This window comes from Cucurbita pepo, chromosome 8 (genome assembly GCF_057944985.1).
Source record: "Cucurbita pepo subsp. pepo isolate OVF chromosome 8, ASM5794498v1, whole genome shotgun sequence".
Classification (NCBI taxonomy): Eukaryota; Viridiplantae; Streptophyta; class Magnoliopsida; order Cucurbitales; family Cucurbitaceae; genus Cucurbita; species Cucurbita pepo.
Genome location: NC_141805.1, coordinates 1796655 through 1815792, shown reverse-complemented (window position 1 = coordinate 1815792; position 19138 = coordinate 1796655). Strand labels below are relative to the sequence as shown.

General features: G+C 37.1%; 4 protein-coding genes, 1 long non-coding RNA gene and 1 other non-coding gene across 9 annotated transcripts; 4 read left to right on the top strand and 2 right to left on the bottom strand.

Annotated features, from left to right (window-relative positions):
- Nucleotides 1-70: 70 nt before the first annotated feature.
- Nucleotides 71-2481, top strand: LOC111799682 (uncharacterized). 3 transcript variants are annotated; one of them, XM_087125846.1, is made up of 3 exons: nucleotides 71-315; nucleotides 510-717; nucleotides 1764-2481. In XM_087125846.1, the coding sequence occupies exons 2-3, from the start codon at nucleotides 526-528 to the stop codon at nucleotides 2121-2123; spliced, it is 552 nt and encodes a 183-aa protein (XP_086981972.1). In that variant the 5' UTR covers nucleotides 71-315; nucleotides 510-525; the 3' UTR covers nucleotides 2124-2481. The 3 variants fall into 3 exon arrangements, with proteins under 3 accessions (XP_086981972.1, XP_023538887.1, XP_023538886.2); XM_023683119.2 differs by having other exon boundaries at nucleotides 501-717; XM_023683118.2 differs by having other exon boundaries at nucleotides 72-320; nucleotides 501-717.
- Nucleotides 2482-2883: 402 nt separating this feature from the next.
- On the top strand, nucleotides 2884-3105 carry LOC111801240 (small nucleolar RNA U3). Its single transcript, XR_002816115.2, has one exon. It is a non-coding gene; the product is annotated as a small nucleolar RNA U3 (small nucleolar RNA).
- A 3009-nt stretch (nucleotides 3106-6114) lies between these two features.
- Nucleotides 6115-7541, top strand: LOC111800936 (calmodulin-like protein 11). Its single transcript, XM_023684863.2, has 4 exons — nucleotides 6115-6261; nucleotides 6320-6477; nucleotides 6574-6654; nucleotides 7269-7541. The coding sequence occupies exons 1-4, from the start codon at nucleotides 6186-6188 to the stop codon at nucleotides 7404-7406; spliced, it is 453 nt and encodes a 150-aa protein (XP_023540631.1). The 5' UTR covers nucleotides 6115-6185; the 3' UTR covers nucleotides 7407-7541.
- Nucleotides 7542-8575: 1034 nt separating this feature from the next.
- On the top strand, nucleotides 8576-13498 carry LOC147791361 (uncharacterized). The gene is made up of 3 exons (XR_015422078.1): nucleotides 8576-8701; nucleotides 8807-12482; nucleotides 12779-13498. It is a non-coding gene; the product is annotated as an uncharacterized LOC147791361 (long non-coding RNA).
- On the bottom strand, nucleotides 8613-12244 carry LOC111800049 (uncharacterized). 2 transcript variants are annotated; one of them, XM_087125866.1, is made up of 5 exons: nucleotides 12109-12244; nucleotides 11948-12010; nucleotides 11708-11869; nucleotides 11427-11618; nucleotides 8613-11326 (listed from the first exon to the last, which is right to left on the bottom strand). In XM_087125866.1, exons 2-5 carry the CDS (start codon nucleotides 11988-11990, stop codon nucleotides 8613-8615), a joined length of 3111 nt encoding a protein of 1036 aa, XP_086981992.1. In that variant the 5' UTR covers nucleotides 11991-12010; nucleotides 12109-12244. The 2 variants fall into 2 exon arrangements, with proteins under 2 accessions (XP_086981992.1, XP_086981993.1); XM_087125867.1 differs by having other exon boundaries at nucleotides 11948-12007.
- A 196-nt stretch (nucleotides 13499-13694) lies between the features above and the next one.
- LOC111799934 (ATP sulfurylase 1, chloroplastic) lies at nucleotides 13695-17165 on the bottom strand. Its single transcript, XM_023683465.2, has 5 exons — nucleotides 16468-17165; nucleotides 15268-15673; nucleotides 14919-15179; nucleotides 14745-14831; nucleotides 13695-14110 (listed from the first exon to the last, which is right to left on the bottom strand). Exons 1-5 carry the CDS (start codon nucleotides 16977-16979, stop codon nucleotides 13967-13969), a joined length of 1410 nt encoding a protein of 469 aa, XP_023539233.2. The 5' UTR covers nucleotides 16980-17165; the 3' UTR covers nucleotides 13695-13966.
- Between the last annotated feature and the right edge of the window lie 1973 nt (nucleotides 17166-19138).

The following is a 19138-nucleotide window of genomic DNA, read 5'->3' as shown; positions in this document are numbered from 1 at the left end:
CAAAAATCAAAAATTATTTATTTTACTTTTGGGAAGGAAAACATTAAATATTGTTATGTGATTATTAGTGCAAAGAGTTGGTAATGGTGGGATGTACACGTCAGCCGCCACGATGGATCAAATGATCTTTGCTGTCCATCACCTTCGCCGAAGCTCCCTTAACTTGCCGACCACATATTATCGCTGCCCCCAAAACTTGGAAATTTCATCTCTGAATCGCGATTAGGGTTTTCTCTTCTGCTTCTTGATTGGTTCTTTTGTAAAGCTATTGTACTTCGCGCTTCGATATCCGATTTCCCGCTTCGATTAATTCAGGTTCGGTAAGTGTCTATTCATTTTTAGCGCTTTTCGTTATTTGAAACAATTCGGATCTGGATCTGTGATTTGTCGTTCGTCCGATTGGATTTAGTAGGTTTTCTTTTCTAGGTGATTATTCTTCTGTTTAGCTATGAAATTCCATGTTGCTGTTGATGAGGAATTTATGTTTTCTTCACTTTTAGGGCATTTAGGCGATTTTGGGATACGATGGGGGCTTTCATTTCGAGATTCTGGTTCATGTTATTTCCGGCAAAAGAATACAAAATCGTGGTCGTTGGGTTGGATAATGCCGGAAAGACGACGACTCTTTACAAATTGCACTTGGGAGAGGTTGTTACTACACATCCTACGGTTGGAAGCAATGTTGAAGAGCTCGTGTACAAGAATATCCGATTCGAGGTACAGTCGATCTATCAATTTACTCCTATTTTGCCGTCTATTTGTTTTATCCTCTATGATCGCTAGTTGAGGATTGTTGTGAGTGAATTCCAAATTGACTAATTTAAGGGAGGATCATGAATTTATAAGTTAGGAATACATCTTCATCTGTATGAGGCCTTTTTTGGGAAGCTCAAAGCAAAGCTATGAGAGCTTATGTTTAGAATGGACAATATCATACCAAATCATGCACTTGACTTAGTCTTGTCAATAGAATCCTTAAATGTCGAACAAAGAAGTTGTGAGCCTCGAAGTAGTAGTCAAAAGTGATTCAAGTGTCGAATAAAGGGTGTACGTTGTTCGAGAACTCTAGAGAAGGAGTCGAGGTTCGATGAAGAGGAAGCTCTTCGAAGACCCTATGTTATACTTTGTTCGAGAGGAGGATTGTTGAGGATTGTTGGGAGTGAGTCCCACATTGGCTAATTTTGGGGGAAGGATCATAGGTTTATAAGTAAGTAATACATCTCCATTGGTGTAAGGTTTTTTGGAAAAGTCGAAAGCAAAGCCATGAGAGGTTATGTTCAGAGTGGACAATATCATACCATTGTGGAGATTTGTGACTCCTTACCTGACTTCTACTCTGTTGTTCATTATCTTCAATCGACAGGGGTTCTTTTCCTCGATCGATTCCGTTCTAGTTTTCTATTCGTCCAGTGTTGGCTTGTGTGGTTTTGCACTGGGATCTTTGAGATCTTTTAATGTTCCGGCCTGTTGGTGTAGAGTTGTCACTTGATTTTGTGAGTCAGTGTCTTTATAGCATTTAACTGGTAACTTCTCAAAATATTACAAAATGTTGGGCTGATTTGCTTTGTGATTTGAGTATGGTTTCCTCTATATTTGGCTTGTTTATTCGCCTAACAAGGAAATTGAAAGCAGAGTAATTGTTGGAAAAGCATATACAATCCAGTTATATTGAAAACTTTGCACAAAACCCATCTCTGTTCTTCATTTTGTAAGGCGAAGCTGAACAGCTAAAACCTGTGTTGTTTTGGCTTTGTTTTCTGTAGGTATGGGATCTCGGTGGTCAAGAGAGGCTTAGGACATCATGGGCAACATATTACCGTGGAACTCATGCTGTGATTGCGGTGATAGACAGCACAGATAGAGCAAGAATCAGCATTATGAAGGACGAGCTCTTCAGACTACTCGGTCACGATGATCTTCAGCAATCTGTGGTGCTGGTTTTTGCAAACAAACAGGATCTTAAGGATGCCATGACTCCGGTCGAAATCACCGATGCTCTTTCGCTTCACAGCATCAAGAATCACGACTGGCACATCCAAGCCTGCTCTGCCCTCACCGGAGATGGTCTATACGACGGTCTTGGGTGGATTGCTCAGCAAGTTACCGGTAAAACGCCGAGTTGATAAGGTAGTCGCTGCTTGTGGGATTCATTCTTACATGTAATCTTGTGGTTATACCCCTTTCAATTCCATTTTAACAAAAAATAGATCAATATAAAAGAATTTGAATCGTTCAGGCTCTCGAACCATCGATCCCAAGCGGGATTCATCGGGCCGAGAGTTCTGGCGAAAACCAAACCAAAATGAATCAGAATGAGCAAATGGGAAATGAACAAGTCTATAACAGAACAGAGAGAGAACAAGAACCACCTCTAGAAATCTAGCCTCTTGCTCGAGCCGCTTCATTTCGGCCAGCAACATATGTTTTTCAATCTTTTCAACTCAGTTCTTGTTAATATTTGTGTCTATTTCTCCTTCCAAATCTTTGTGTTTAAATTCATTTTTCTAATTTTATTGTTCTTTTAAGAAAGCAACATAAATTGTTCCCAAAATTCAGGCTTTTCAAAAGAGACCAATGTTGGAATTATATAGTTTAGAAAACATCATAGTTTTTAAACTGATTAGAGTTGGATTTAATAAAATCTCAAAAAAATTAAAACAGTTAACTAATTATTATATTTAAAATTATAGACATTAAATTTTATTTTCCTCGCAATGATAACAATTAAATTTATTATACAGTGAACAAGTAAAAAGAAGATTGTTTACGGAACCTTTGTTTTTCCAAGGTAAATTAGCTGATTTGATGGATGTAGATATCCCACATCGGAAAATGTGGGATAAGTACAACAATATTTAAACCTAAATATGAAGGCATCAGGGCACGACCATACTTGAACAGGATCTGTTCTATAGGTTGTACAACTGTGTCCCCGAGTTCTAAGGAGAGACGAGAACCATTATCTGGTGGATGAACCACTGCCCTGCGGCTAGAGCGTGATTAACAGTCCAACGATCCATTGGAGGATCTGCGTCGGTAGATGATCGTTCTCAGCGCAAGGCTTCGCCCTAGTTGGGGGATGGTCGCAAGGCGGTCTGACAGATTAACCAAACTTTTTTCTTTACCTCTCTATTTTAAGTTTTTCTTTGAGCTCTCGTTTCCTTTTTGAATCTGTGTTGAACATTATGCCTGAAATCTAAAGATTTGTTGGTTTGGCAGTGGATTCAATTTGGGTATGTCCGCTCTCTTCTTCTGCTGCGTTGTTTGAACTCTGATGAGAGAGATTTGGGATCGATTTCAGTTTCAATCACTATATCAAATCATGTGTATCTTAAGTGTTAACCAAGATGCAGAGTAATGAGAAAAGTGGACAATGTCCAGTTCATGCCCCCTTACCTGTTTGTTGAAATGCCTCACAGACCTGCAATTGGTTTCTTTTAATGGTAAAATTGAAAGCAAAGGCAAGGGGATCTAGGCTGAAGGTCGATTCGACCGATGTTTAGAACACTCTAACTTGCTCTCAATGGAGGCTGTTGAAACCTTCCGCTTCTGCTTTTACTTCAACCCAATGGAGGGTGCTGTGCTGTCGCTGAAACTGCAGAATGAAGGATATCATAAAAATTTCTTTTGCTCATAGATGGCGACACGTGTGAGTATAAAAAGGCAAGGCAAGGGTTCCCGCATTTTAGAGCTTCACACGTGTAAGCACATCCTGCCAAGTGTCACCCCACGTGTCACCTACTCACTCATTCCCTCTTCCTCCTCCTCTGTTACCAAAGCCCGAACCGTTCCACAAGAGATCTTCATTGCCGTGAAAATGTCCTGCACCTCACCCTTCTCTTTCACTCTCATGAGGAAAACGCTTCCCATTTATTATTCTTCTTCTTCTCCTTCTTCGTTCCTTTCCCATGGCGAATTCCTCCCGTTTAAAAACTCTGCGCCTCTCTCGCGTTTTCTGCTTGTCGGGGACTCGCCGGAGTTTCCCCAAAAGAGCCCCATTCCGGAGCCTTCTGTCCCCCTCGAAGTTCCTCAAATTTCGACTTCTCCAGAGATTGACCCGATCACTCCGCCAGAGCTTCCGCCGATAACTCCCGGGCCGGATTTTCCTGGATTACCGTCTCCCTTGCCTCCCGGACCCGACTTACCAGTTCCGCCGGTTCCATCCCCTCCAGGCATCGACGTACCCATACCACCCCATAAGCCTCCAGATATAGAGCCGCCAAGGCCTGGGTCGCCGGTGCCAGAACCGGACATATTACCGCCGCCGCCACCGGAGTTTCCGCCACCGAGGCCTCCCGGTCCGGAGATATTGACGTCACCGTCTTCCCCTGATATTCCTCCGGTAGCTATGTTTTGATGTGGATGGTTATGATTCTTCAAGTTGTAATCCGTCAGTTCTTAAATTACAAGTTTAAGTCTTTAAATGTTTTTTTTTTTATGCCTGAAATCACTAGTTGGTTGGTTCTTTGTATCATACGATTGAGAGTCGAGTTCGTCTAACATAGTATCAAAGTCATGCCCTAAACTTAGTCGTACAATAGATTGATAAATCCTCAAATGTCGAATAAAGAATTCAAAAGAAAAAGGAGGCTAAAAAAGGAGTCAAGCCTCTTCGAATGCAGTAAAAAATGACTAGGATTCCAAAGGGGTCGAGCCTCGATTAAAGGGGCATACTTTGTTCAAGGGGATCGTTGATCCAACACCATTGATCATTTGAATCGAAGGCAGTAAAAAATGACTAGGATTCCAAAGGGGTCGAGCCTCGATTAAAGGGAGGCATACTTTGTTCAAGGGGATCGTTGATCCCACACCATTGATCATTCGAATCGAAGGCAGTAAAAAATGACTAGGATTCCAAAGGGGTCGAGCCTCGATTAAAGGGAGGCATACTTTGTTCAAGGGGATCGTTGATCCCACACCATTGAGGCCTTTTGTTGGGGAAGTCCATGGGGAGAATCCTGTTAGGCTCGGAGGTTTTGATTTACCATTTTAATTAATTAATTAATTTTATTTTTAATATACTTAATTAATTACCAAAAATAATTATTCAATTAAAATAAATTAATAGCAATTCATTTAAATATACATGTAATTCATTTCTACAAATAAAAGTTAATTAAATGAATGTATTATTTATTAAACTATTCATTACTTAGTTGATTATGGTTGGTTGATGTGGAGGGGTACTTTCGACCATTATTACTAATGGATTATTTATAATCCTCGGATTAGCATATTTAAAATTAAATTTCAACTCCATTATAATTTGATTATTTTTTATGGTTCAAAATAGGTTATAATGTATGATAATTATAAAATTATAAATTTTTATTAAAAGCATTTATTTGAGGATAATCTTAAGATTATTGTTTTTAATTGCACGACTGCTTATTTAAAATATTAAATATTATAATAAAATATCTGATAATACTAATGTAAATAAAATATAAATGTTATTTATTTATATGAAATTACACGGCATCTTCTCCTTCTTCAGGTATATATATATATATAATGTAATTGTCGTCGTAAAGTTTTAACACGCAAAGACCAAAAAGAAATAATAATAATAATAATTATGTCCCAACCAAAGCTTGATTTTAGGGTTTTGAATTGAAAGTCAATTCCCCATTTCCACGTCTTCCTTTTTGAACCTCTCCCACGTGTACACGTGTTAATTCCTCTCCTCGAGATGAGAAAGCCTCGTTCAATTTAATTTATGATATGGTTGAATGTATACGAACACGACTCTCCACAATGATATGATATTGTCCACTTTGAGCATATGCTCTCATGTTTTTGCTTCGGGCTTCTACTCTCGTGGTTTTGTTCTGGGATTTTCATCGTTGAACGATATTTATATATTTTTTATATGAAAAAATTGGAGACGGGGGAGAATTGGGCATGGATTTGGAGCAAGACTTTTATTAGGTCAAACAGAGTACAAGTTGCTAAAGTTTGTCCATTATGTCAAGTTGGTGGGAGACTTTGGAAGGGAAATTCTTCTCTACAAAATAACCTAAGTTTGACTCATTAATATTAGCTTTTAATTTCTTTTTAAAATTAAATACACTTCAGATTCCGCCATTCCCAACTAACCCCTGTTTTTTTTTTTTTTTTTTTTTCTCCTCTCTGTTTCTGTTTGTTTCCCGAGAAAATCCTCTGTTCGAAGAAAGAAAAAAAACATGGCGGAAGTACTGAGTGAAGAACAGATCGTGGAGTTTAAGGAAGCATTTTGTCTCTTCGACAAAGACGGCGATGGTGAGTGCCCTTTCTTTCTCCTCCGATTTCCTTTTCCGAAATTAACGTTGTTTCTTAGGTTGCATTACGATTGAGGAACTGGCGACGGTGATCCGGTCGTTGGATCAGAATCCGACGGAGGAGGAGCTGCTGGATATGATCAAGGAGGTGGACACCGATTGTAATGGAACTATCGAATTCTCTGAGTTTCTCAATTTGATGGCCAAGAAAATCAAGGTTTGAGACCACACGACCAAACTAACGAATTCACGACATGTCGTTCCGACAATTTCGAAGTCAAAATGTTTGAATCTTGATTCTGTTTTTGAACAGGAAACTGATGCAGAAGAAGAACTTAAAGAGGCTTTCAAAGTGTTCGATAAAGATCAAAATGGTTTCATCTCAGCTACTGAGGTCAATTTTCTTCTCCCTTTTGATAGACGAACACGACTCTCCACAATAGTATGATATTGTCCACTTTGAGCATGAGCTGAGCTCTAGATCTCGTACCATTGGAGAGAGTATTCTTTGTTTATAAACCTATGATCATTCCCTAAATTAGGCGACGTGGGACTTTCATCATCTAACACCTCCCTTCAAACAAAATGCGCGAGGCTCGACTCATTTGGAGTCTTAGTCATTTTTTACTGTCTTCGAAGAGGCTTGACTCCTTTTCCTTTCCAAATTGGTACAACTAAGTTTAGGACATGACTCTGATACTATAATAGACGAACACGACTCTCCACAACGATATGATATTGCACTTTGAGCATGAGTTCTCGTGGCTTTGCTTTGAACTTCCCCAAAAGACCTCATACCAATGGATGGAGTATTCTTTGTTTATAAACTTCTAAATTAACGGACGTGGGACTTTCATCATCTAACACTCTTCACAATTTTTCCACATTTTCTTTCTTATTTTCTTTCCTCCCAAACACTCATTTTTTAAAAATTATAATTAAAATTTCTTTAATAATTTTCAGTGGAAAATCTAACGGCTGAAATTTGTTTAATTTAATGATGTGCAGCTGAGGCACGTGATGATCAATCTCGGGGAGAAGCTAACAGATGAAGAAGTGAAGCAGATGATCGAAGAAGCCGATCTGGACGGTGATGGTCAAGTCAATTTCGATGAATTCGTCAAGATGATGATGACCGTTGGATGATGATTAAAACTAGCCTTTCATCAACGGACCAAAAACCTTACTCCAATTCATTTATTTTCATACAATTTAATTTATTTCCTGTTTTTTTCTTTTTAAATAGTTATTAATTTATGGTATTTTCCTTTTGTTTTGATCCCTAAGTTCATGAAATTTATTTTTGGTAGATATAATAATAAAAGTCTAAATATAAAATATGGTCTACAATTTTTTTTTCAATTTTTAATTGGGTCGTCAAATTAAAAAATAAAAAAAATAATATATATATATATATATATATATATATATATATATATATATATATATATATATATATATCAATTTTGTCCTCCTATGAAAGTTTGTTAACAAAAGAAGTTTTATAAAAAAGCTGACATGACATTATTTATTAATATTTAGATAAGTTAATATACTACTAGATGCTAATTCTCGTATTAAAATTTCCACTTGTGAATTAATAAAATAAATTATTTTAATAACATTAATAAAATACAAATTAGCTTAATATTAACATTTTAACTCGAAAATAACTCTATCTACGTTATATCTCAAACTACAAAGTTAAAAATGGGATTTCCGCGGAGTTAAAAAGATAATTATTTTAATTAATTAAAGAATGTTTTAATTATGGATTTTGGATGTTGAAAGTTAAATTAAATAATTTGAGCGTTAAAATATCATTTTCGTCTCGATATCTTATATTAAAAAATATATACTTCTATTATTTTTTTTTTCAAAATGTTTATAATATGTATTTTTTAGGGTAATAATTACATCATAATAAATATTAAAAGGGTATTTGGTGAATATTGACTTTGACCATGCCTTGTTGGACCATCCAAATATCCAATCCAATCAGCTTCAAGAGGCGTGTTGTTGAGAATTAAATTTATTTGATTTATTTTTATCACCTTCTCCTCCACGTATTGATTTATTAATTTCATTAAATAATGTTTATTCTAAACTATATTTGGCTATAATTTAATTAAATAAAACATTATATTAAATAAATTATGTATTGCATTCACAACAAATCCAAATAAGAAAAAGAATTAAATGCAAATTTAAACCACAAGATGAGATGATGACCTGTAAATTTGGCGGGAAGAGAAGTGTACGGACGGTGCGAACAAACTTGTAGAACCGTAGCAGGAAGGGAAGAAAACCGGTGAAAACCACTCAGAAATTTGAATTCGAGAGAAAATCCGATCAATTGATTGCAGTAGCACAGCAGATGCAGGTTCCGAAGATTAGGGATTTGCTTCTGCGCTTCCCTTTTCGAATCGGCGATGGCGGTGGTAAGTCTTTGTCTGCGTTTTTTGTGGCGCCTAATTTATGTTGATTGATTGCGGTGGATTCCATCTCCGATTCTTCTTTTTCTTTTGCGAATCCTGGGAATGAAGGTCTCGATTTCTCTGATTCGCTTCTTCCTAACTTTACAACTCGCTTCTCCGTTGGATTTGGGAAGCTAATCTCCTGCAGATTTTGTAAGTCTTCGATTGTCTTGATCTGGTATAACAATGGAATTTTCTCTGTTTCTACTGCCTTTCCTTCGCTTTGGATATCTATATTGAAGCTAGGCGATTTACGCATTTCGATATGAGCGACTGAATTGTCGGAATTTGATTCGTTGCTTGTTCTTCCTGGAGATTCTTGATTTTCCTCTCTGAATGTTGAGAGCGGAAGTGTTGTTACATTCTGTTCGTCGATCGGATTTGTCGATGGTTTAGTTTCTGTGAATGTTGCTGAAGCTGTTTGTATATAATGTGGAGAGTCTGAGGATTTTTTCTTGGATTTTTCAGATGCTTTTTCGGTTATTTGCCTCAGTGTTGAGATTGATTCATCTGTACTTTCTCCAGTTTGAAATGTGATCGAAGCTTCCTTTTGATGGCTTTGAGGTTGAAGCCCTAAAAGAGGTTCAAATAAGTTTTCCTCTGGTTCTCGTCTTTCCCCTTCATGTCCAACGTTTGTTGAAATTTCCGTTGTCTCTCCCATCCCCTCATTCTTATGCTTGTAATCTCCAATAGATGAATTTAAAACTTCCATAACTTGTTCAGAAATTTCCAGATATTCTTCATCTGAATCCTCGCAATCTTCTCCAGGAGTCTCGTTCTGGTTTCTGACAACAGATTCAGAAGCTGCATTTTCCTCGGAGTGCGACCTAATCGTGTTAAATTCCTCTTGGACCTCATTTGAAATCTTAGATTGAGTTGGAAGATTGTCTTGAACGATTGTTTCAGTTCCCTGTTCTTCTCTTAATTGGGTTTCTTCTTTCAAAACTGTGCATCTGTTTTCAACCTTGGGAACTTGCATGCATGACTTCCGTAATTCTATCACCAGACTCTCTTCTGGTTGTGAACATGAAGTATTATGACCGATCAAATCTATCGCAGTTTCTTCATCTTTAGTATCGACAATTGTAGTTGCTGGCATTGTATTTTCATGGCATGACCTTGGCTCTATTATATCACAGTTCTTCTTCTCCATATCTGTCTCTGCCTCTGCGCCGAAAGAATCCACGTTAGATAATTTTTCTGTGCACATGAAGTGATCATTCTCCTCAGTATGTTCCAAACTAGAGCCGAAACAGTACTTGATTTCTTGTGAGGATCCATCAGCACTTGATCCCGCCAACGATTCTGCCTTGGTTTCAGGCAATTCATGATGAATAGACTTAAGATCTGAATTCTTTTCAGATTTTGGATCGTCCAATACATGTAACGTCTTGACATGGTAGCCTTCTCCCCTCTCTGCACCATTCTCCTCATCTGTATCTCGATGAGTATCAATAACTTGATCAGCATCGAAATCTGAGGTCTTTCTTAATTTTGGATCTTCTAATGCTTGTGCTATCATGTCGAAGTTGGAAACTTTTTCCTTCAGTCCATCAACTTCCTTATCAGTATCTTGATTAGTATCAATAACTTGATCAGCATCAAAATTTGAAGTCGTTTCAGATTTTGGATCTTCTGGTGCTTGTTTTATCGTGTCAAAGTTGGAATCTTTTCCTCTTGCTCCATCATTTTCATTGTGTTTTTCTTGATCATTATCAATAACTTGATCAGCAACAAAATCTGAAAAATTTTCAGATTGTGAGTCTTCTGATGCTTGTGTCATCGTATTGCAGTTTGAACCTTTGATCCTCTCAATATCACCTTTTTCTTGATCATTATCAATTACTTGATCAGCAACAAAATCTGAAACGTTTTCAGATTTTGGGTCTTCTGATGCTTGTGTCATCGTATTGCAGTTTGAACCTTTGATCCTCTCAATATCACCTTTTTCTTGATCATTATCAATAACTTGCTCAGCAACAAAATCTGAAAACTTTTCAGATTTTGGGTCTTCTGATGCTTGTGTCATCGTATGGCAGTTTGAACCCTTGACCCTCTCAATATCACCTTCCTTTTCTGTATCTCGATCAGTATCAAGAACTTGATCAACATCAAAATCTGTTGCTTTTTCAGATTTTGGATCTAAGTTGGAACCTTTGCCCCTCTCTCTATCATCTTCCTTATCTGCATCTCGATCAGTATCAATAACTTGATCAGCATCAAAATCAGAAATCTTTTCAGATTTTGGATCTTCTGATGCCTGTGTTATCATGCCGAAGTTTGAACCTTTTCCCCTCACTCCATTTTCCTTATCAATATCTCGGTCAATACCAAGAACTCGATCCATATTGGTGGTTTCTTCTGAATCTGCCATGGCACATTCTGCTGAATGGTAAATGTTGTTCAAACTCAATCCCAAAGCATCCTTGCATTCTTCTGGAAACTTGTTGCTATCTTCTATGAAAGATTCGGCTTTAATGTTGAGCAATTCATGCTGAGTACTTTTGAAATCTGAAGTCTTTTCAGGTTTCGGCTCATCTAATGCTAGTATTGTTGTGTTCAAATTGGAAACTCCCTCCCCTTCTTCCTCTGTTTCAATTTGGAGCAGACAAAACGATTGATTAGATGCTATGAAGTTTACTAGTACTACATACAATTAAATTACAGAAGTAAGGGAACTTCTGCTGACCTTCCTGATTTGAAGCCTGCTTTTCATGCTCATGCTCATTTCCATCCGATCTATTCTCTTCCGAATCAAACTCCTCTGTTTTATCCTCTTTAGAGTTGGCCTGGACTTCATTGTCCTCTTTAGTTCTGTCTGGTAGCTTTTCAGAAACCACATGAAACTCTGCCGTATTACATTCTTTATTTTTTTCTTCCTCTGCATAAATATATAGGGACAGTAGGTTGGATAAGACTCTAGAATACTTGAATTTATCTATAACAGAGATGTTAAAATTCTGTGCAGACCTTTCTCTATGACATGGTGATTTCCATTTAGTTTATCTGCACCATCAGAACCTGGCCTAGCCTCTTTTTGGCTGAAGTCTGCAACTTCATCCGCTTTGACTTCGTTGGCCCCACCTTCCAGTAAAGATTTTTCTGGACCTTCAGTTCTTGCCTGTTCTTCCTCTGCATCAATAGAACAGAAAACACGATTATACATGTCGTAAACTAGTCTTACCGAGGCTATTCAGACTTCAAAATTACCTCTAAATTCAGATGTGTTATTGTTTCCCATCTCATTTCCCATATTCAACTCAACAAATCCTGCTATTAAGGGGTTTAATACACAACACTCACAATTCTATAACTGACAAGCTGAATAAAATCGGAATTAAAGGGGGCTTCTATACTTCAAACTTCCTTACCATTGTGATGATCATGATGATATTTGACAGCTTGATCTGTTGTAGACAGCTAGGTTGTTGACACAAGATTAAACAATTTCAGAAATATTGCTTAGAACATAAGCTCTAAATGAGTAATCTGTCAGCCGAACTCTTTCAACCTCTCATTCCTCTCTGACACTGGTTCAGCTTTATAGCTTTCAAGATTTTGTTTAGTACATAAAGTTTGACAATCTTCCACTCAAATGAGCGCTAATGATCTGTCGTTATGATTGTGCTTTTGCAACTAAAATTTCTAGACTGTTTTCAGTATTTGTTGGAAAAGGCTGTTGTAGTGGTAACCTTAAAGCAGGGGTACATCCAAACTGGACATCACTGGAGCTGCCATTTCTGGGGTAAAGCGCCTTCTTGCTGTGTTTTTCATTAACAAATTCAATCCCCCCCATATGTACTTTTCATCATTTTCACTATTTTTAAAGGGAATGGGTCGGCTAACTAGACTTGCAATTGCTATATTATTGCATTGTCATCATTCTGTGATGACATCTGTAGATGAACTGCACTCCTCAAAATTGTTTAGAGATAGATAGTCTTGATTACAAACTAATAAGTTATGAGTCCCTTTGATTAAAGTTAGAGCTTAACTGATATAATCATTCTCGGTTGGAATTTTTTTTTTCTTTTCGAACAGGTGGGCCGATTGATCAACATTTCTTGAGCTTTAATCTTGTTGGTGGTTGATGCAAGGTGGCTGAACTCCATTATTTGGGAGGACGAGTTCATCATATCAGTAATTTGGTATGTAAGTTCTCTACCTGTCTATTGCACCTTTAAGAGTTAAATAATTGGGCTGTTCTGCTTTTTCCTCATTAACAAAATCAAAAGATAATGGTGGGGGAAACCCACTAATCGCTTTTCCGGCAAACAATTGATGAAGGAAATGAATATACGCATTGGGACCGTACATCTGCCTATTTGTTTCTGTTACAGTGTAGTTTTCGAACTTCAAATTTGATTAATTATTGTTGATGATTTAATGATTACAAAAAATAAAATAGTTAGAAAATTATTTGATCCATCAAAATTTACCTTTAATAATTTATTTGTTAATGACATACCATCGGCAACTTTTGTAATTATTTTATGTTTTTTGGCTTTAATAAATTTACTTCTCTTCTTTTTTAATTTTAAAAACAAAATCTGTTTGTTTACTCATCCTGTCTATTTTCATTTTTCTTATGAACACATTACAATTTTTAATTAAATTTCAAAAACAAAAATAATTCTATTAGATTTCAAAACATTTTAAAACACATGTAAAAAAACAAATAAGCTTATGGGTGGATCATAGGTTAAAGTAGTATTTATAGGCTAAGTTCTGGAACCAAAAAAATATCTGGGAACAAAATTAAGAACCTACGACTGATTTTTTATTTTTATTTATTTATTTATTATTTTTTTTTTTTAACAAAATAATTTGCAATAGCTATATGGGAATTAAAATCCAACCTTAAACATCCCATCTATTGATTTCCATTGGTACATCAGTAACAATGCTCACTTGTCTCTATCACTACTCTGTGGGGATTCGAAACAATACCATCATCTATAAAACTCGCGACGGGATTCTATTAGCATAATATAGTGAAAGTTGTTTAACCTGAAAATCAAATCCATAATCAAGCCCATCTCCTTCATAGAACTCAACATAAAGAACACTAGTACACAAGCTGCAGAGTCTTGTACCAAATCCAAAGATGCGATGAGGGCATCTATAATTTACAAAGAGAGGCAAATTATGTTTTGCTTCAGTTCCATCCATCTCTTGGTCTTATTCATATGTTCAAATTGCTAATATACTTTTTTCTGATACAGCAGGCTATGCCAGAACAGCTTCAGGTTCAGCCAGTCTGCCACTGCTTGCAGGTACCAAACTGTCATAATATTCAACTAACACCTTCCATCCACCTGGGCACATAAACCCTTCTGGTGGATTCTCTTTGTTCTTCGCTAGTGTTCTCATCTGCATCATCCAAGTAATATGTTTTTTCATTATACAACCAATGGTGCTAACATATATATTTAGTCCTCACTGTTAATTCTCCAGTCAACTGGCAACTAATATGGCGCCATGTGGGAGCTGACATGGCACACATTAATATACTCAATGGTTGCCATGTATGAAAACCAAGGTGACAGTCATGTCACTTGTATATGGTGCCTTGCCAACCGCACCCATCTTTCCCGTGACGCCATATTAATGTTTTATCGATTTAATTGGATAGTTGATGTTTGAGATTAAATTCATGTTGTTAGAAATCACGACTCTCCACAACAGTATGATATTGTCCACTTTGAGCATAAGCTCTCATGGCTTTGCTTTGGGCTTCCCCAAAAGGCCTCATACCAATGGAGATGGTATTCCTTACTTATAAACCCATGAACTTCCACTATACCAATGTGGGACTCACTCCCAATAATCCTCAACACAGGTGAACGAGCATAGCTCAATTAGTTTAGCATACACTCTGGATTAAAAGGTTAAAAGGTTAGAGATTTGAATCTCTCACTCCACACTCCACACTCCACACTCCACTATATACTATAAATAAAGGTAGAAGACAATGATTAGAATTATGATGAAAGCAGGCAATTACCTTGGTGCCGGATATGAATAGGAAATCCTGAGCTCTAGAGGGGTCGAAGAAAGCCATTTTGCCCTGAGTTTTATCATAAGCAGCAACCTGAAAGTGCAATAAAATAGATGAGCGGCTCTTCGACTTAAGTGATAATCTACCAAGTTTGGTCCAGAGCATTCTATATAGACTTACTCTGAAGGGAAGGATGTTCAGCCGCTCTAGTCCAGGTGCCATGCTCAAGACTTTCTTCCCATGGTCAGCATCATATAAATCCCTCTTCTTAGTAGGATGACCCATTCCAGCTGGGTCGCGTCCAACAATGTAAAAGTTGGCTCCTGCATTGATTCTTGCCTTTGCATGCCACTGCACCTCAGTTGGCCCTGCATAGTGCATAGGAGATGGAAATATGGAGACGACCGTTGTCTCTGGATCAAGAACACCATCCTCAAGGACCTGGTAGAATTAGTGCAGATCAAAAAATTTAGAACTTTCCATGGACAATCAATAAATAGAGTAGGAAAGATGGTTCAAAATTAGGCACCTTCTCATGTTGCTTCATTCGCCAACCTAGTGGAACATCATCTGCCTTGGTGTAGCCACCCAAAGGATGAAGCAACAAAACGGGGTTCTTGTACCCCATTTCAAGCAGTCGACGGCGGGTATCCGTCATTAGTAATGCATGCCCATTATGTACTGGATTTCGAAGTTGGAATGCAAAAACTGCATCTGCATTTCGCCGGGTAAATTCCTCCCGTAGTTCTGCAGGTGACTGTCGGAAACGGTCAAGCCCATCATGGTACTTGATTGGTTCTATAACCTCTAAGTCACCTCCTATCAGCCAGTTACCAGCATTGGTTATGGCTTGATCAACGTAAGGGAGCCCGGGAGCAGTGGTGCCCCAGGTTCTTGCTATCCTTTCTTCTTTTGGGTGCTTGTAGATCTCAATACTGATACATCCAACAAGGAAATGAGAAGACTAATTAGATGGTATGAAATGATTTCAGCAGGCAAGTAACTGCTACTATTAGAATTAGCATGCATCTTGTCAATGGATTATAACAATCAGGCCTCCAGGAAAGTGAACGTTTGTCAAAATCTTCACCATGCCATTATTGATATGATCCCAAATAGACAAAAGATGTGAAATCCAATCCAATCCAATCCAAACAGAGATAAATCACAATTGGAGCCCATGCAAGATGAATCATCCAAGTTTTGGATTTTCTACGACATAAAGATATTCTAGACTAGCACTTACTATTTTCTCATAGGCATGAATTAAGAGGTGTCTTAACTCTCAACTAGGCTGTCTCTGTTAGGAGATCTCGCTCAACAAGCTACACTACTGACCTCCTAGGGAACTAGAAACCGAGAGGAAAAAAGCAAGAAACTTTATGGATATACTATTTTCTTTTGCAGACAGAAACAGAAGAGAAAAGAAATAAAATTATGAATTCCTCGAACAATACATGGAATAGAGATAAGAAATAAAATTATGAATTCCTAGAACAATACATGGAATACATGGATATACTATTTTCTTTTGCAGACAGAAACAGAAGAGAAAAGAAATAAAATTATGAATTCCTCGAACAATACATGGAATAGAGATAGGTTCGTCAAGAACAAAGCCACACAATGGCTTCACCAGATCATAGCGTAGAGATAGATTCATCATGTCCCAATCAGAACCACAAACTTGAGAAATGAAAAGCAACAGAAAAGTGAGAGAAAATCTTACTCCTTCATAATAGCGATGGGGTTGTTGTTGACGTCAAAGAGAGCCACACTGGTGGAGTCGCCGATGTGGTGCTTTTGGGCATCGTCAATGGCCAAGACAATGGGCACTGACATGTTCGCCACAGACCCATCTGGAAGCCTGAGCGAATTGAAATGAAGCGTTTGGAGGAACTCGGATTCTCTCATGAATCCGGTAAGAGGACTGGCCCATCCTTCGCTGAGGACATGAACCCATTGAATATCTATGCTCGAAAGGGAGATCCTCGGCAAGGATAAGGCCTCCTTCTTCTTCAAACCCCTCAGAGGCTCCTCAACCAGAAGCTCCACCAGCCTTCCGCCGTCTGGTTCGATCAAACCGGCGGAAACCCGGAGCCGGAGATTGGCCTTCTTGGCCTTGAAGCTCCCAGCAGGAAGGGAGATTTTGATCGGAGCGCCCAAGTGGGTGTAGGAAGTTCTCTGAATAGAATGAAATGGAGATGGGGCTTTGATGAATCGAGTCGCCGTGGACGCCATCTCGGATGGAGACCAAGGCTTCAAAAGCGAGATTAAGGACAGATTAACCTGAAATTAGGGAAGAAGACGAAATGGGAAGAGATTAATCCGATGGTGGAAAAAGTGAGAGAGAAGATGGAACAAAAAGGGGAATCGGAGCGGGGGATTTTGCAACTTTTTAGAGATAGTGGGATGGGATAGAAATATATAATGAAGATTCTTTCATTGAATAATTATTTTTGGTTGGGAGGATGAACCTGGACATCTTTTTCTTCCTCCCATTCTTTTTGTTTCTTCCCATTTTGATGCTCCAAGTTGCTCTTCGTTGGAGATTTTAAATTCTTACTACCCGTTAATGATTGTATTTTTCCGGCGGAAAAATTAGTGCTAAAAATACATAATTTCTCTATTTTTCTTAGGATTTAATTTTGTTTAAGAGCAAAAACATGACCTGCAAAATAAGATCACCTGGCCACATATGCAGTTAACACTAAGAATTATAGGAGAAGAAGAATAGTTCGTATGGAGAATTGCATACTTCCGACTTTTTAGGGTTCTTATCTAAGTCAAAAAAGGACTGCCCCTAATGAGGCCGACCTTAGCCACGACCTCTTGTCAAGATCGAGGGTAAGAAATTTGACCCAATTTCTTATCTTCTTTGTTTTGTTGCTCAATCTTTTGTATTGGTCTAATTTTGTTCCATGTTGATAAAGAATCAACCCAAAGGAGAGCTATGATACCAAATGATAAGGAATCACTACAAGGAAGTAAGATTCATAGTATCTTGTTGATCGAATATCTCAAGGTAAGGAAACCTGTTTGAGATTCGAATCACTCCACAAACAAGATCGATCATGTCTAGCTTGAATGAATTATAAATTACATAGAATTGGAAAGGAAATGTAAGAACAGTTGGCCGTTCGTTCGATAAAGGAAAGCACAAATACTCATTTTACTACACTTTCCAAATCCCTTTACATATATAACATACATGTTTTATATAGCCTCTAAATGAAAACTCTCAACCTTTTGGTAAGCATTCTAAGAGTTAGTAACTTTCATATTTTCGTGACTATAATTAGTCACCGTGCATCATAATTAGCGGGTAGGTATGTAAATAAGTCTTACAATATATTAAAGAAACAACTCTAAATTACAATCCACCCACCCAAAATTTGTAACCATCTAAAAATGAATGAACCTTATTCTTCTTTAGTGCGACATGAATTGCAACCTATTGTGATAATTTGAACAATATTTTTTCACATCTTCCTTAAAATTTATCTGGTATGATTGATATCTTGGTTCATATCACATGTACTTATTTTTCACGATTAATTCGTAATTTTTATTTCAACTTAAGTTTGTTAGAGTAAGTAGACATTTCTAAAAAAAATTGTTAAAACAATGGTTGGTTGAAATATTAGAATAGTTATTTTCGGTATGAATTATTTGCTAATATAATAACTTTTTTTTTTTTGAAATATTAAAGTACCTTACATTTTCATGTTGCTTTTTACGTCACTTTTTTCTTTGAGTCAACCTAGAGTTGATTGGATGATGTCCATAGGAAAGATAAAGATGCCCCTTCAGGTTCCTTGAATGTTCATAATCTTTGAATTCAAACCTCCATCACTAAAACATGATATCTTTATTAGATTTTGTCCAATTGAACTTTCCCCGTTTTGTTGCCCAAATTCAAACTCCACCAACCTTAATACAAAATAGAAACCCAAATTTAAATTTTCTTCTTCTCTTATCTATGCATTACAAAATTTCCACATTTATTATGAAATTAAATTGGGCCCAACATTTTGGAACTTGGGAACCTCATGCCTTACGATTCAATCACCCTGCAGCCGCCATTACTTTCTTCTTTTAATAATACCCTTTTTTTTATATATGAAAAAAATGAGGCCCAACCCCAAGCCCAAATACATAGACTAAGTGAGATGGCCCAATAAGCAGCCCAAGTCGAATAACAAGGCCCAGTGAATTTAATTTTTGGAAACTTTCAGCATGAGTTTAGATTTTTAAAAATTAAGGTAATAATATAATTCCCTTTTCTTAGGTTCATAAAATAAATAGTATTTCTAATATAATTATTATAATGTAAATTTAAATAATTAAATAAATAAAAACTCATATAAAATTGTAAAAGTAAGAAAAAGAAAGGGATA